Genomic DNA, 15,059 nt, shown 5'->3' on the forward strand with positions numbered 1-15,059 from the left:
TATTATCCCTATTTTGAAGAGGAGAAATGGATTTATTGGGATAATGGAGTCTGCATCTGTATCTGATGATCTGTATCTCTTTGGATCATGCTGTATGAATTTCAAAATGTTAAAAACAGCCTGTGTCCTTGGCAAGTGCATCACTTTTTTTGGTATTTTCCTGAATTGCCTTGCGGCAATAGATAGCTCAAAAATAGCTGAGTTGGTTTTTTTTTTAAACCCAGATTTTAAAATAATTTCACATTAATGTTTTCAAAGCACCGTCATATCAGTTATCTACATTTTATCCTTAAAATGACCCTGTGCTGTGTGTATAGAGCGGGTATTACTGCATTTTACAAATGAGGAAACTTGAATTACCAAGAAGCTGAATGCCCCACAGAGGTGGGGTTTTTTTCCCCCTCCTCTTTTTTTTTGGTAAATTCTTATTTTTTATTGGTCAATTTACAATATTAGTTACAGGCACACAGCAAAGCAATTCAGTTATACATAGACATGTATATATTTTTTCAGTTTCTTTTCCATTATAGCTCATTATAAGAAATTGAATATAATTCCCTGTGCAATACAGTAGGTCCTTGTTGTCTATCTATTTATATATAGTAGTGTGTATCTGCACAGAGGTGTTCAAAGGGAAGGTTGAACCTAGAACCCAGACCTCCTCAATATTATGTTTGCAGTAAGTCTTTGGATATAGAAGTATTGCTGTTAGGTGGCTGGTTTTAATGATCAAATGAGTGACACCAAGTTCTCTCATAAAGGTTAAGTCACGTTGTCATGGAGACAGGAGAGGTCTGAGGAGCTGCCCACTGCAGGAGGACCCTGTGCAGGGGGCTGCAGGGGCAGGAGGGGTTAGACACCCACCCTCCCGGCTGAGGTCAGACTTGCCGAAATTCAGTCCTACGGTAAAGAGGACTTCAGGAGTGGTGGGTGAGGCTAAATTGTTAAGCACCTCTGTTTGCTAGGCCCTGTGTTAGGTGTTTTAACATTTAGTATCAGAAATAGACATCACTCGGTATACAGTAAGTGTCAGTGCCAACATTTCTTGACAAGAATGGGCTGAAAAAACGGGTTCCTTAGGAGGTGGCTGTGTCATTTCCGGATGACAGTTCACACCACTCGCAATTGTCACTCAGTGAGCTGGGCGATAACCATTTCTCTTCACTAACCTGGGCCCTGTGGCAGCAAAGGGGAGCAATACCAGTTTTGAGAAGAGACAAGATTAATCTGGAAGTGGCACATTATTTTATGGGTTGAAGGGGCAGAAGACTGGATGAAGGTCTAGGCCAGGGGTTGGCAAACTTCTGTCAAAGGCTTGGATAGTCCTTTTGGGGGTCTTATCATCTCTGTTACGATGACTTGACTCTGTCATTGGAGAAGGCAGCTGTCGACAGTCTGTAGGCAAATAGGTATAGCCGTGTTGCAGGGAAACTCTGTCCACACACAGGCTGCGGGTGGGATATGGCTGTGCAACGACCAGTCCTGATGTGAGAGAAGGAAGACTAGTCTGGGTGTGAGAAGAGGACCACATGGTGGACATGTGGGTGCAAAGGGAAGGACTGATTGGAGAGACGTTAGCTGAAGCCATATGACTTAAATGGGCTGAGAGGCTGAAGCTTCTCCATGTTGTGTTAATACGCTAATGGCGGGACTTTAAAGAAGAGCTTTTAAAAGTTTTGCTGCTCATTCCATGGGCTGTAACTAATCTCTGGCTTCAGATCAGCTGGGCTCATAAGAGACACTGTGCCCCTTGTTCCAGTAACAAAATTCATCCCTCTCCTCAAGTACTGCATTACACAGGTACTTGGTTAAGTGTAAATGCATGTCGGTATTGACGAGTGACTTAACCAGATACTCAGATTCGGGGGGCTTCGCTTCGAAATGCTTCCTTGCAGTAGCTTCTTGGTAATAACCATCAGAGTATTGGGATTGTTGAGAATCAGCCCTCGTTTTGGCTTTTCCCGTAGGGGCTTCGGTGGACGGAGAGAGCAAGCCGAGGCCGTCGTTATATTCTCTGCAGAACTTCGAGGAGATGGAGGCAGAAGACTGCGAGAAGATGAGCAACATGGGGACCCTGAACTCGTCCATGCTGCACAGGAGCGCCGAGTCCTTGAAGAGCCTGAGTTCAGACCTGTGTGCGGAGAAGATCATGCCCGAGGAGAAGCCAGTGCACCTGCCGGTGCTCAGAAGGTCCAAGTCCCAGTCGCGGCCGCAGCAGGTCAAGTTCTCGGATGACGTCATTGACCACGGGAGCTACGAGAACATCGAGGTCCGGCAGCCCCCGATGAGCGAGCGCACGCGGAGGCGCGTGTACCACTTCGAAGAGCGCGGGGCGCGGCCGCATCACCACCACCACCGCCGCCGGCGAAGCCGCAAGTCCCGCTCGGACAACGCCCTGAATCTCGTGACGGAAAGGAAGTACTCGCCCAAGGCCAGGCTGCGGCTCTACACCCCCGACAACTACGAGAAGTTCATACAGAGTAAAAGCGCCCGCGAGGTGCAGGCGTACGTCCAGGGCGCCGACCTGTACGGCCAGTACGCGCACGCCACCTCCGATTACGCCCTGCAGAGCCCGGGCGTCCACCGCTTTCTGGGGCTCTGCGGGGAGGATGACGACTCCTGGTGCTCCTCCTCCACCTCCTCGTCCTCCGACTCCGAAGAGGAAGGGTATTTTCTGGGACAACCCATCCCTCAACCTCGGCCGCAGAGATACGCCTGCTACACAGACGACCTTTCTAGCCCCGCTCCTGCACTGCCCAGCCCCCAGTTTGGTCCGAGGACAACTAAATCCAAGAAGAAAAAGGGACACAAGGGCAAAAACTGTATCATATCCTAACCTGGTAGCTGTGGAGATCGTATTTAAACGCAGCCATTAACCATCTTAAATCGTATCTTTTTTTTTCTTCCATAGGAGAGTTGCTAAAATAGATTAAAGTGCTTTGCCCATGTAAATGAGACCCCGACTGCTGTTTACGGTGTCAGATTAACGTTTGGAAGGTGTGATTTCTCCAGCTGACCCTCCTCGGATGGTGCCAGGTGGACGGGACGTCTGGTTCCTGTTGGGTGCATCCCAGTTCGGTACAGCTGCTCTGGTCTCCGGCTCTTGAGTCTCCAGAAGCTGTTGAGTGGTGATTGGATGGGGGTGTTGCTTTTAGACAACGGAGAACTTGAGACGCCTTTGTCGAGCACTAGTGAGTGGTCGTCTGCGCGCCAGGTTGGCCCAGGTCCTGACGGTCTGTCCGCGCAGTCACACGACCCAGCCAGCACTGTGCGTCCTGTCCTGCGAGGCCACCTCCTCCCCCCTCCAACCCTCAGTAGCCAGGTAAACGTTACGTTGTATTAGCTCCAGCTCCAGATTGGGGGAGGGGGGGAAATTGCTATTTATAATGTAGTATTTCATAGACTTAAGTGTATTCCTAATTTAACGGTGCAAATATTAATGTATATACTGTACAGTTCAGATTTTAAAGCTGATATTTTTATACCCCTGAAATGCAAGACGTTTGTTACCCTGCAGTGCTAGATTTGTTAGGGGACCAGAAAGCGCATTTATGGATGAAACGATTGCTTGTATTTTAGTCAGGGTTTATGAGTTTAGATGGTCAAATTTATATTGCCTAGTGATGGAAAGTTCCATTTTTTTTTAATTTTTTTCAATATTAAAAAGGCTCTGTATGCATGGAGGGGCTATGTAAATACTCTTTAAAAAACTATGGCCCTATTAATCTTACAAGTGTTATTTATGGGTCAAGCAATGTAAACTGTATAAATGTAAAAACAAACAAAAAAACCCCACACACACATACCCTGGAATATATGGTAAAAACAAGTAGAAGCTGTTTGGGTGACTATTTTTTCCCCCTTTGGGATAGAAGGGTGTGCCTTTTCCATGTTAGCAAGGTGGTGATGATCTCACAGGAAGAGGCCAAAAAAGCTACAAAGATCTGCTTTCTGTGGCAGAGGCCTTTGTAGATTTATTTCTTGAAATTTCATCCCTCCTTTCCTGCTAATTTGTTGGTCTTTAACAGCAATTTTGAAACCTGGGCCTTCTGGTTATATTTTTCTTTTAAAATCTTAAAATTAGAGGACGCTGGTGGCACTGACTACTTCACGTTCTATTTCAAGGGAAGATTACGTTGGATTTGAACTGATGAGCTAATATTCTGAGAGATACCATTCTTGCACATATGTTCAGTCCTAAATAAATGTCTTAATGGTATCTCAGGCCTTTAGGAAGGTATTTAATAAACACTCACTAAATAACAAACTACCTTTCTGAACACAGGTCTCTGCACACATAACCAGATCACTTCCATTTGCTCCCTTGCTCAGACATGATTTATTCTGCTGCTCTCCCTCCATTAACAGACCACCTTTTGACTCCTGTGTGTCCACTTGCCCTTATACTGGTGCCGAGGCAGGGTGGTCCATATTTTCCAGTATCAGGAGAAGCTGTTAATAAGCCTTGGGGGAGGACATGCCTGAATCCGATAGGAAAACCAGCGGTCGATGACATCCCCTACACCCATCCCTGGATAGGGCACAGCTTGGTGTCTGGGTTGGGCAGAGCCCCTGCGGAAACACTGGTGGTGGGAGAGTCCCTTCTCAGTACGTGTATCATCATGTCCCTGGTCTGGTTCACTTTAAAAACATAGCAATGGAAAGGAAATTCAAACCACATACAGAAACAATCACACACACAAATTCAAATTCCAAAAGTCAGTGAGATTTCTCCTCACCACCCTTCAACCCATTAGTTCTGCTCCCTAGAAGTAACCTCTGTTATCCATTTCTAGTGTAGCCTTCAGATAGTCAAAGCATAATTCATATTAATGTATCTTTTAGAAATGGCAGCAAAGTAAATACATACACTGAGACTTTGTTCACTTTGTATATGGACTTCCGACATCAGTGTGTACAGGTCTCCCTTATTCTGTACTTTCAATGACTGCCTAATAGTCTCCTTTTAGATATATCATACTTTAACCAGTCCCTGGGTGATGGGCTTGGATTTCCTCACTTTGCCCTTTACTGGTACAGATGCCCATAAATTCTCAGCAGCATAATTACTGGGACAAAGGTTATGCATTTAAAATTTTGATGGACGTCAACCAATTTTCCTCCAAAAGGAATTTTCCTGATGTACATTTACGCTAGCAATGTACGAGCGTGCTTGTTCTGTCAGAATGTCACACGAGACAGGAGCAGCTTTCCTGATTTTGAAGACCTTTCCAGAACGTATACTGCAAACAGGGGGCATCCTTGTAGCGAAGGCTGCTGTGATGGGCGGCTGACAAATAGTCAGCAGGCAGTCCTTAGTCTTCCTAGCCTGGAGAAAGGCGGGTAGAAGCTGAGGTCACTCACTGTCCTCAGTTTTCAAGTCGTGGTTGCTTTTGTTCCTGGTAACAATCACCCTATTTGTTTTTTCACTTCCTTATATAAGGGTTATACAGATTGCCAAAGGTTTAAGGAAATGCAGGGATATTTATTCACAATAATGTAATCTGTAAAGCCTTTAAATCTTAGTCATCCTTGTTACTGCCATTAACCATCTACAGAGGAAGAAAAGGGAAGCAACAACTATCTTGCAGTCCTGTAGAGAATTAGGCAAGAAAACTAGGCCTGTAGTTGCTAAAAGGCGTTCATAGATTTAGTTAACAGTGTCTGGTCAGTCATGAAAGTCTAAGATTTGGTCCTAAGATAATAGCAAATGTTACAACACTGCCTCTGATCTCTCCACGGGTGAAGCAGAACCCTCATGGTTCTGTTCCCCTCACTTCAGACCAAACTGGGGAACATTTTGCTTTGATAACATGTCAGCGGGAGCTCCTGTCAGCGCTCATTAAAAGAAAATGATGCGTCCTGCATATGCATTTGCTGTTCTTGACACTGCTTTCTAGTTCGTGAGTTAAAAGCACCAAAACTGAAAGGAGATACCATTTGCTGTCTAAGCCTCTCACTTTAGATACAAATCACAGGCCGTCTGAGAAGGGTAGTAAAATCGGAATGGGCACCCAAGACGGCTAGATGTCCATGTGTGGCACCCAGCGCTGCCCACCGTGGTCCTTGGGTGACGGGACCAGCCAGCATCAGCGTGGGGTGTCTGAGGAGGGCCCGCCGGGGTGTCAGTGCACTGCCGTGAGCACAGCACGGGCAGGGCAGCCGTTTGTTTACTGAGCTGCTCTCTCCTAACGCACCTGTGACTGCTTTCACGACGGGAGAAGCAGTGATGTGAAGCTTACACCTTCAGGGTTTCCAACAGGAACCAAGAATTTGAACTTTCGTGAAGTCTCCAAGCTTCTAAATGCCAACAACTCGTTCAAACCTTTCTGAAACACTGAGCAAAACAAGCCTGCCAGGCGCCAGTCACCAACGGCATGGGTTATAAATTTAAGAGCTTGAAGCTGTCCCTGAAAGCTGTCTAGAGGAGGCATCGCTAATTACTGTTTATAGAAATACATGTGACCTTTTTTTGATGCACAAGAAAGAAAAATTACTAGGATTTTAAAAATTCCACTAAGAGCTTCATTATCAATTTAATGTTAGTATCACAATTAGAAAAACCTTTTTAATTAGGCAAATGAGAAAACTGCTAATTGCCTAGTTAGTTTTTCTAGCCCCCATCCAGTCACTTGGGTTTTCTGCTCACGCTCAAGCACATTAGGGAGGTTTTCAGGTTAACTGGAGAAAACAGGCAGGAGCAACTGAATTCTGCATCTGTGTGCTCACATTTTGCTGAAGTCTAAAGTAGTAACTTTACTGGAGGAAGAAAGTTGAAGGATGGCTTTCCCAGAATGGTTTAGAAAGGAAGTGTAGAGGAAAAGTAAGATGTTGGATATATGTGCAGACTTGGTCATAGGATGAGACCAAATCATAAAAAAAAAAAAAATTACTCTTTTTGAACAGACCCAGCTCAGAGGTGACTTGTAGCCCGTTTCTAGAAGCATGTGATCCCAGATAACATAAACTGTACCATTAAGAATACAAAACTAGTTCTCTTAAATGCTTGTTTTAGTGTTTTTCGGTAAATGGGCCAAGCAACTGCTGTTGGAAAAGAGGATGACTAGTCTGATACAGAGCTACCACAAAGCTGATCTCGGAGTGGTGGAAAGCACACTGGACCCCGGAGTCAGGACATCTGGGTCAGGAGACTCACCTCGCTCATTAACTCAAGCAGGTTACGTGTTCTGACCCAGTTTCCACTTATGTAAAACAAGAGTGCTCGACCGTCTCAAAGGTTTCCTTCCCGCCCACTTCTGTGGAGACTGAACTGAATTCACCCGGTTATCCAACAGAAAAGCCTGCCCACTCAGCATGAAGTGGTGTTTCCCTTTTCTGACTCATTTTACCAACATGTTCGGCAAGGGGTTCTGAAAGCATGAGCCTTCCAGAGACCATGGGTCATGGGAGCTGGGTACTTGAAAGAGGGTTTTTTGGGGTTTTTTTTATATTGATGCTTGGGACTCTGGGTGGGCAAGAGATTAAATTAAATCATGAAAAAGAAGTATGGAGATGGTATCTCCCTGGCAGTGCATGTGCTTCAAGCTGGCTGTGTCCTTTAAGTGGACAGTCTGGAGGTTGCACAGAGTATGTGGAAGACAAGGTATTTCCTTCCCTCATGTTATTTCTCCCTGGTCACCAGGATGAAAAGTAAGATTTTTTTTCTACATTACTATTGGCAGCAGTCTTAGTCTGGAATCTCTGAACACGTTGTAAGCAAAGCTGAAAAGGTGTTAACTATGTTTAATTAATCTTGGTTCCTAGGTAGGATAGTTGAATTACCAGGTTCATTCCACTTAAATGGGTCTTCTCAAACTCCATCCTGGGTCCAGGTACCACAGCCAAAGAGTAACCCTACATGCTACCTGCCCCTTGACAGCCACCTCTTAGGAACCTCAAGGCTCTTTTCTAAAATAATGCCAAAGCAGAAGTCATAGAAACCAACGTGGAAGGTAGGAGTGACTGAGGATAAAGGAAAAATGGGAAAAATCTACTGAGCTAGGACTTGAATTCTATCCAGAGTTTTTTGTAGTTATTTTTATACATTATCCATTACAATTATATTACACATTAACTGCACATGCCGACAGCTAGTGTGTCCTGGAGTCAGCATTTGAACCTAATACTGAATGACCACCAAACTTCCACTTCTTCCAAGAACACTGAGTTCAGGGTTGAAAGATTTGAGTCAAACCCTGGCTCTGCCCCTTCCAGCTGTATGACCTTAGGCAAGTTACAGTTTCTGTCCTTAACTGTAAGGTGAGATTAAAAATACTTGTTGGCTTAATTACATATGAAAGTGTGACTCTGAAAACACTAGAATGGTCGTTCTAACCTTGCTCAGATAGTGAAGTAAATGAAAAACATGGGGTGCCTCAAATCCTATATTTAGTATATTAAACCTGAAATGCATTTTAAGCTGCTTCCAATGCGGTACACCAGATTCTACCCTACAGAAGTAGCCGAATACAAAGTTTTTAAAGATGGGGAGTTCCTTTACAAGCAGGACTAGTCCCACACCCCCACCCCTCACTTACAGGAGGAGGCAGGCCGTCTTCCCTACACACATCCCCACCTCAGGACAGGCGCGGCCACGGAGGCCGTGGGCTTCGCAGAGCTGCCCCAGGGAATGAGATGAGAAAGCTGCCCCTCTCCTCCTGGCCCCTGCGGTGGACCGGGCTGCTCCTGCGTTGGAAAGAAAGGGTGACCGTCACACAAGGCTCACCCCGCGGCTGAGTAGCCCTGCAGTGTTCAGGAGAGCCCCACCCACGGGGATGCTGGGCTGTGGCGGTGGAAGGCCGAGCCCACAACATGGCGAACGTTCAGTCCTGTCTAGGAAAGGAAACGGAAACCAAATGTACAAAATCTACCTCAGCCTGGTGAGCTCTTCCCTATTCCCTCCCCCGGCCCTCCACACCACACTCTGACCACCCCTCCTCCCTACCACACACAGTCCCATCCACCGGGGGCTGACCCTTTCTGGCCTCAGAAGCCTGGGACAAGCACAGGACGTGGGCACGCCCGTTGGCTGGTGCTGGGACCACTTGAAGGCATCGCATTTGGCCAGTATGCCTTTCTCGGGGCTTTGGACCTGAAGGATGAATTCTACGAAGGATAGGGGAGCAGCACACTGTGTCTTTTTGGTCATTGGATCCTCTCCCTTCCCCCAGGCAGCTGGCCTAGCCTCACCTTCTCAGTGAACCCTCACTGCCCTCAAGGGTGACAGCAGGGTCTCGACCACAAAGCCTGTCAGTGGGGGCACCAGGAGCCCCTGGGAACAGGGCCCTGGGCCAAGAGACACTGTCCCTGATGGCGCAGTCCTGAACGCCACGTGGCCAGTCAACCAGGGCAGCTCTGTCCTCCCTGTCCCCATCTGACAAGCGTTCTGTCTAACCAGGAAACCGTGATGGCACAGTGGTAGCCTAGGCAGCGGGTAAGTGCCTCAGATGTCCTCTTGCCGCAAGTGTCTGTGTATGTTGTGGTCATTTTCTATCTTACATGTCCTCAAATGTTGATATTTCCATAAACCCCAAACTTTTCACACACACACAAATGGAAAAAGGTTTAAAACCTTGTATGATTTTAAACAAGTGTTGGCTAGGATGTGGAGAAAAGGCAACCCTCATACACTACTGGTGGGAATATAAATTGGTGCAGCCAGTATGGGAAACAGTATGGAGAGTCCTCAAAAAAATTAAGAATAGAACTACTATATGATCCAGCTATCCCCCTTTTGGGTATATATATCCAATGCCTATGAAAACACTAATTTGAAAAGATATATGCACCACTACGTTCATCAAGGCATCATTTAGCCAAGATACGGAAACAACCTAAATGCCCATCAACCAATGAATGGATAAAGATGTGGCACAGAAATACAATGGAACATTACTCAGCCATGAAAAAGAAATCTTGCCATCTGCAACAACATGGATGGACTTTAAGGGTATTATGCTAAGTGTGTAAGTCAGATGGAGAAAGACAAATATCGTATGATATGTGGAATACAAAAAACAAACAAAACCCAACAATGAGCAAGCCAAACAAGAAAAAACATGTAGATACAGAGAACAGAGTAGTGGTTACTAGATGGGGAGGGTGAAGTGGGTAAAGGGGATCAACTGTCTGATGATGGATGGAAACTAAATTTTTGGTGGTGAGCACACTGTACAGTACACAGAAGTAGAAATGTAAGGTTGTACACATATAAACCAAGGTTACCTTGGTAAAAAAAAAAATTAAACACAAAAAAGCCTTACACAATTTCAACGGTAATGATCTAACATTAGAACACCATTCATCTATGGGAGCAGAGCTCGAAAAACAACATGTTGTAAAAATCAGGCTGTCTCTACTGCTATACAAGTGTGTGTGCAGCTTTAACTATTTGTCATCAAGGGGCATTTTAAATACAACTTGAAATAAACTCAGTAGACTGGAAAGGCCTTTTATATAATCAGTCCCCATTGCTCCAAGATCAACTATTACAATGGAAATGCACAGCTAGAGCAGCCTGCTGGAGGCCAACTTCAGTGACACGAACCCTGAAATGTAATTTGGATGAATTTGAGCACAAGGCGAGCTGCTAACCAGAAACCAAGGAAGTGCCCTTAAACAAGAAAGACATCGAGTCCTCTCTCACGTAGCAGTTCAGCCCTCCACGCGGTCACGCAGGGATCCCGGCACCTTCCATCTCATGGCTCTGCAACATGTGGAGGCTGGGTTGCTATGGCTACTACTTTGGGGGAGGGATAAAAGAGAGCATGAAGGGGGTACCACCCACTGTCTGAAGGGTCCCAGACCAGAAGTAGCAGCACTTCTCCTCAGGGGAGGACTTAGTCACTTGATCACACTGGTGACAAGTAGTCCTAATGAGACAGGCACGTGACTCAGTTTCAATTCCATTACCATGGAAAAGGGGGAGAACAGGTTCTGCCAACCACCTTAGTTACCAGCTGCCCTCCCACCCTGCCACTTTTTTCTTTTTCATTGAATGGGTAACCTCAGTGCTCTCAAGAACTAGGAGGAAGAAGGTAAATGTACCGCACTTACCCACAAGCCTCTGTCTGACAAGCAGAGTGTGGCCATTGCTCACGGGAGCTCCAGCTGCCAGCCTGAGCAGTGGTACAGATGGAAAGCCACCTGGGTGGCTGGTGGCCCACGACACTGAATACTGAATACTGTCCACCAGGAATACTTCAGGGACAACCAGATTACTGTCTCCAAAGTTGCTGCCAAAGAACCACAAGAGCTTTCCTTGGAGTTTAGGGTCCCTTGTAGGAGCGCTGGAAATGAAGCTGGAACCTCTAGACAGCATTCGGCAGGGTAGCAGAATCCTCTCGTAAAGGGATCTGGCCTCCCCCTCTTCATGAGGTTCTGGGTCTGTGAATGGCTCAGGGCTGAGGGGGTGTGAGAAATCAACATTTTGGGCAGGAATAAATATAAAGGTAATGATTTAAAAATCTTATTCTTCAGTAGGAGAGAAAGGATTCAAAATCCTTCACCTGCTCTCAACCTACCTTTTCCTACCTTCGTCCCCTACTGTCTTCCCCAAGCGACTTCAGTCACACAGGCCCCGTACCTTTCCCTGTGCCAGGCCCTCCTCCTTCTTCCCCTTCTCTCCCTGGATAAGTCCTATTCCTCCAAGACCCAGGGGTCGAATGTCACTTCCTTTGTGTCAAAAAAATATGAGGACCTACAACGTTCCAAACTACGCTGCGAACCAGGGTCACAGAGACAACGTGGTTCTTGTCCTCCAGAGGATACTATAAAGATGTCAGATTTTAATCCTGTGATTCTCTGAAACTCAGATTCATAATTACACAATTACTGAGCATGACCCTGTGCTCAATCTTATCTCATTTAACTGCTTTCTCAAGAGAGGGAGACTCCCCAAGTCACCAAAGTTAACAGTCTCTCAGTGCTCAAACGTCCTCCATCCTGTTGCGAGTAGGTAAACGGAACACTAACGAGTAATCTTGCTGTACAGAGTAATAAAAATCAACGTTTCAGCAAAACATATTAAATCTGTTAAAGAAAAAAAAAAAGACAATCTAATTATTTAAACCTGATTGCTTTATTTTGCACTTTTAAAATTCACAAAAAAACTTTACAATATCTGCTTTCCCTCTGTTGATCATCAAGGCTTTATGGTAAGACAATGAAAATTTTACCACATCAACTGGGCATACTCAAAAATAATGGATAATTTACAAACAAATTTCTTTAATCAAGAACATTTTGTAGCATACACACTCTGGTACATATCTGAATTCATCTATCCTAAAATTAGACTTTAAAAAGCTTTAAAAATAAAACAGACAGATTTAACACTGACAAGCCTACCAGAATAATGCTGATGGCAAGCTATAAACAGCTTTAAATGTTGAATGTAATTTGGGGAAAGGGGAAAAGAAGAAATTATCTGTTGAACCTACATTTAAATGCACCTTTAGCTTAATGAATTTCAACAAAGTAAACAACTCCTTTGCCTCAAGGTAGTTGAGTCTCAAGTTTTATTTTTAAACTTGTGACATCCTGACTTAAGGAAATGAATCCTGGAATCAGAATATCTCAGAAGAAAAACATGGGGGCAGGGGAGAAACAAGGTCTGCACTTTCTAACGTGGGTAACAAATTAACAGATAAAAGCACTGTTCACATTAGGGAAGAATGACAAAGATGACACACAACGTTTAGTTTTGACTTACGTATAGCATCTCAATTCAAGGTGGTCTCATATAGGAAACTTTAGAAAATTAATTGTTGCCTTCAGTTAGTTTTTTAATTTGTGGGAGGGCATAATACATATTTTGAGGCACCCATTATAGGATCCACTAAAAGTATTTATACTATTTCCACTTTTAATATAATTTTTTGTCTACTCTAGGGTAGCTCTTTAGATATAATCAATAGAGGCCCCTAAAAATAATGCCAGAATTCCAGTGAGAAGGGAGTGGAAATGGAAAGCGGATGGGAGGATAATGAAATTGGGTAGGAATAACAAACATGATTTTTAAAGGTATCCTAACCCATGCCACGAGATCACATACTTTGGCTAGCTGCCACTGGGCAGCTGGAAGTGAGCAGGAAATGAGTGGAAAATCCTCATCGTCCCAGTTAGATTCTTACCGAACCCATGATTTGGATGGCTCGCCCACGAAGGGCTGTTTACACAGCCTGCGTGGTGAAGTGTAGGCTCGCTAGGCTTACTGCCTACTCTGCTTCGCTTCTTTCAAGAACACTTTTAGAGGGTTATGAACCCCTAAACGGGGCAGCAGAACAAAGAGTTTGTTAGATTACAGAGGTTAACAAAGGCATAATCTGTAAGTGGTTTCATCATGGGTATGTTATCAGTCACCTTCTTTCTTGAGATGGGGACTATGGGCCTATGGAAAAAGTGAAACTCCACCACTCCTTCATATTCTCAATTTTTCTCTTCTGGTTAGAAATTTTTAAAGAAATCTCAGCTTTAAAACAGCCCTCATCTTTCACCTCAAGTTGCACCTTCTCTTAGTCTTATATATGATACTGTTTAAGACTCACACATCAGTGAGACTAGAGGAGTCAGGAGTTCCAGGATTATTTGAATAGAATACATTGAGTTCATTCATGTGGAAACAGGATTTTATTATGAGGTGTCTTTTAGAGATTTAAGTGCTGTATTTTATCACAATGAGAATATCCGAAAGCAAATATTCCCTAAGATACCAAAGTATTCAGTGTATTTGGATAATATACTTAAACACATGAAAAGTTCCAAAGCCTAAGATAAGCAAGCAACAAGTCAATAAAATCACAACTCAGAATTCTAACATTTTCACATGGTACCACTGACTATGAACTGCAAAAAGACCATGAATGTTTAAGTGGAATGATCTCTAACCTATAAATTACACTAGTGTGACCAAACGATCGCACACTACGGAAGACTACAGAGCATGAGTAAATACAGAAGCTGCTCTCCAGGACTGCTTTTTCAAGAAAGCTTGAAAAATTAATTGACCCATCATTTTATGAGGAGGAAAAAAAAAAAAAAAAGGATGGATTAGGAGGCTCTACATGTTGATAAAAAAATTCTAATTAAAATATCTTAGACTATTTAAATGTTTATTTGATATTGGAAATATGGTCAACTATCATAAAGTATTTCTCTTCATCACAAAAATTCCATATATTAAGGATTTACACAATCCAGGAAAAAAAAAATCTAGAAATGCGTTTTGTTGTTTTTTTTTTTTTGCCTGAGCAAGTAATCTTCTAAAAATGCTCTCCAAAATCTTGACTAGAGGTGTCATACTCTGCAATAAAATGCTTGAGTTCCTCAACACATCGCTCACCTATTTCATGTAAATTCTGTCTCAATGCGAACTGTATAGACTTTTCTAATGAAGGATCTTTTTCAATCAGCATTTTTACAACCATCCCAAAAGTTTCACAGTCTTGTCGGTAAACCTGGAAAGATGAAAAACAGTGTGGTTAGCTAAGAATGAAAATAATTAGTCAAATGAGCTGATTTAGTTGGCAGAATTATGCTGCTAACATCTGAAAGGGAGACACAATAATACGGCTGAACCTCTCTGAGCTCTGGGTATACACTACTGCCAAAGGCCATTTAAACCTCTCTCTCAGATTTGCTGATAAGTTGAATGAGTGGAAAACACTGATCTACCACATCACTGATTACAGAAGTCAGGCATGGCATTTGTCAAGCATAAGGCAGTCTGCTAACAGGACGTCAGACTAGAGGTGAGAAGAACTAGAGTGAATGCTAGCTATGTTAGGCATGTTGATGGCTTTATTCATTTACCTGTTTGGAAGAAATAAGTTTCTGAGCCCCTAACTTTAGATTATTTGTTTGACTCGTGACCAGATGACAAATTCAAAATTTTGTTTAGTATACAACAAACAACTACAAGAAGGCTGAAAGAATTCATCTGAAAAAAAACTTTTCAAGTTATAAATATTTAACCATAGTTTAAGGTCACCAAGACAGAGTTAAGATCAAAACAGTATGTGACACACACACATTCATGCATGCGTGTGTGCACACACATG

At 43.8% G+C, this 15,059-nt stretch overlaps 2 protein-coding genes across 14 annotated transcripts in view; one reads left to right on the top strand and one right to left on the bottom strand.

The window, feature by feature from the left end:
- PRICKLE1 (prickle planar cell polarity protein 1) overlaps positions 1–4,267 on the top strand; it is a 100,549-nt gene extending 96,282 nt beyond the window's left edge. For all 6 annotated transcript variants that reach the window (XM_074375008.1, XM_074375007.1, XM_074375006.1 and 3 more), the window contains one exon: positions 1,968–4,267. In XM_074375008.1, the coding sequence (XP_074231109.1) occupies positions 1,968–2,836 (869 nt within the window). In that variant the 3' untranslated portion in view covers positions 2,837–4,267. The remainder of the gene's footprint in view (positions 1–1,967) is intronic.
- A 7,793-nt stretch (positions 4,268–12,060) lies between these two features.
- PPHLN1 (periphilin 1) overlaps positions 12,061–15,059 on the bottom strand; it is a 119,353-nt gene continuing 116,354 nt past the window's right edge. For all 8 annotated transcript variants that reach the window (XM_010970547.3, XM_010970546.3, XM_074375015.1 and 5 more), the window contains one exon: positions 12,061–14,456. In XM_010970547.3, coding sequence (XP_010968849.1) covers positions 14,262–14,456 — 195 coding nt within the window. In that variant the 3' untranslated portion in view covers positions 12,061–14,261. The remainder of the gene's footprint in view (positions 14,457–15,059) is intronic.

Source organism: Camelus bactrianus, chromosome 12 (genome assembly GCF_048773025.1).
Source record: "Camelus bactrianus isolate YW-2024 breed Bactrian camel chromosome 12, ASM4877302v1, whole genome shotgun sequence".
NCBI classification, from domain to species: Eukaryota; Metazoa; Chordata; class Mammalia; order Artiodactyla; family Camelidae; genus Camelus; species Camelus bactrianus.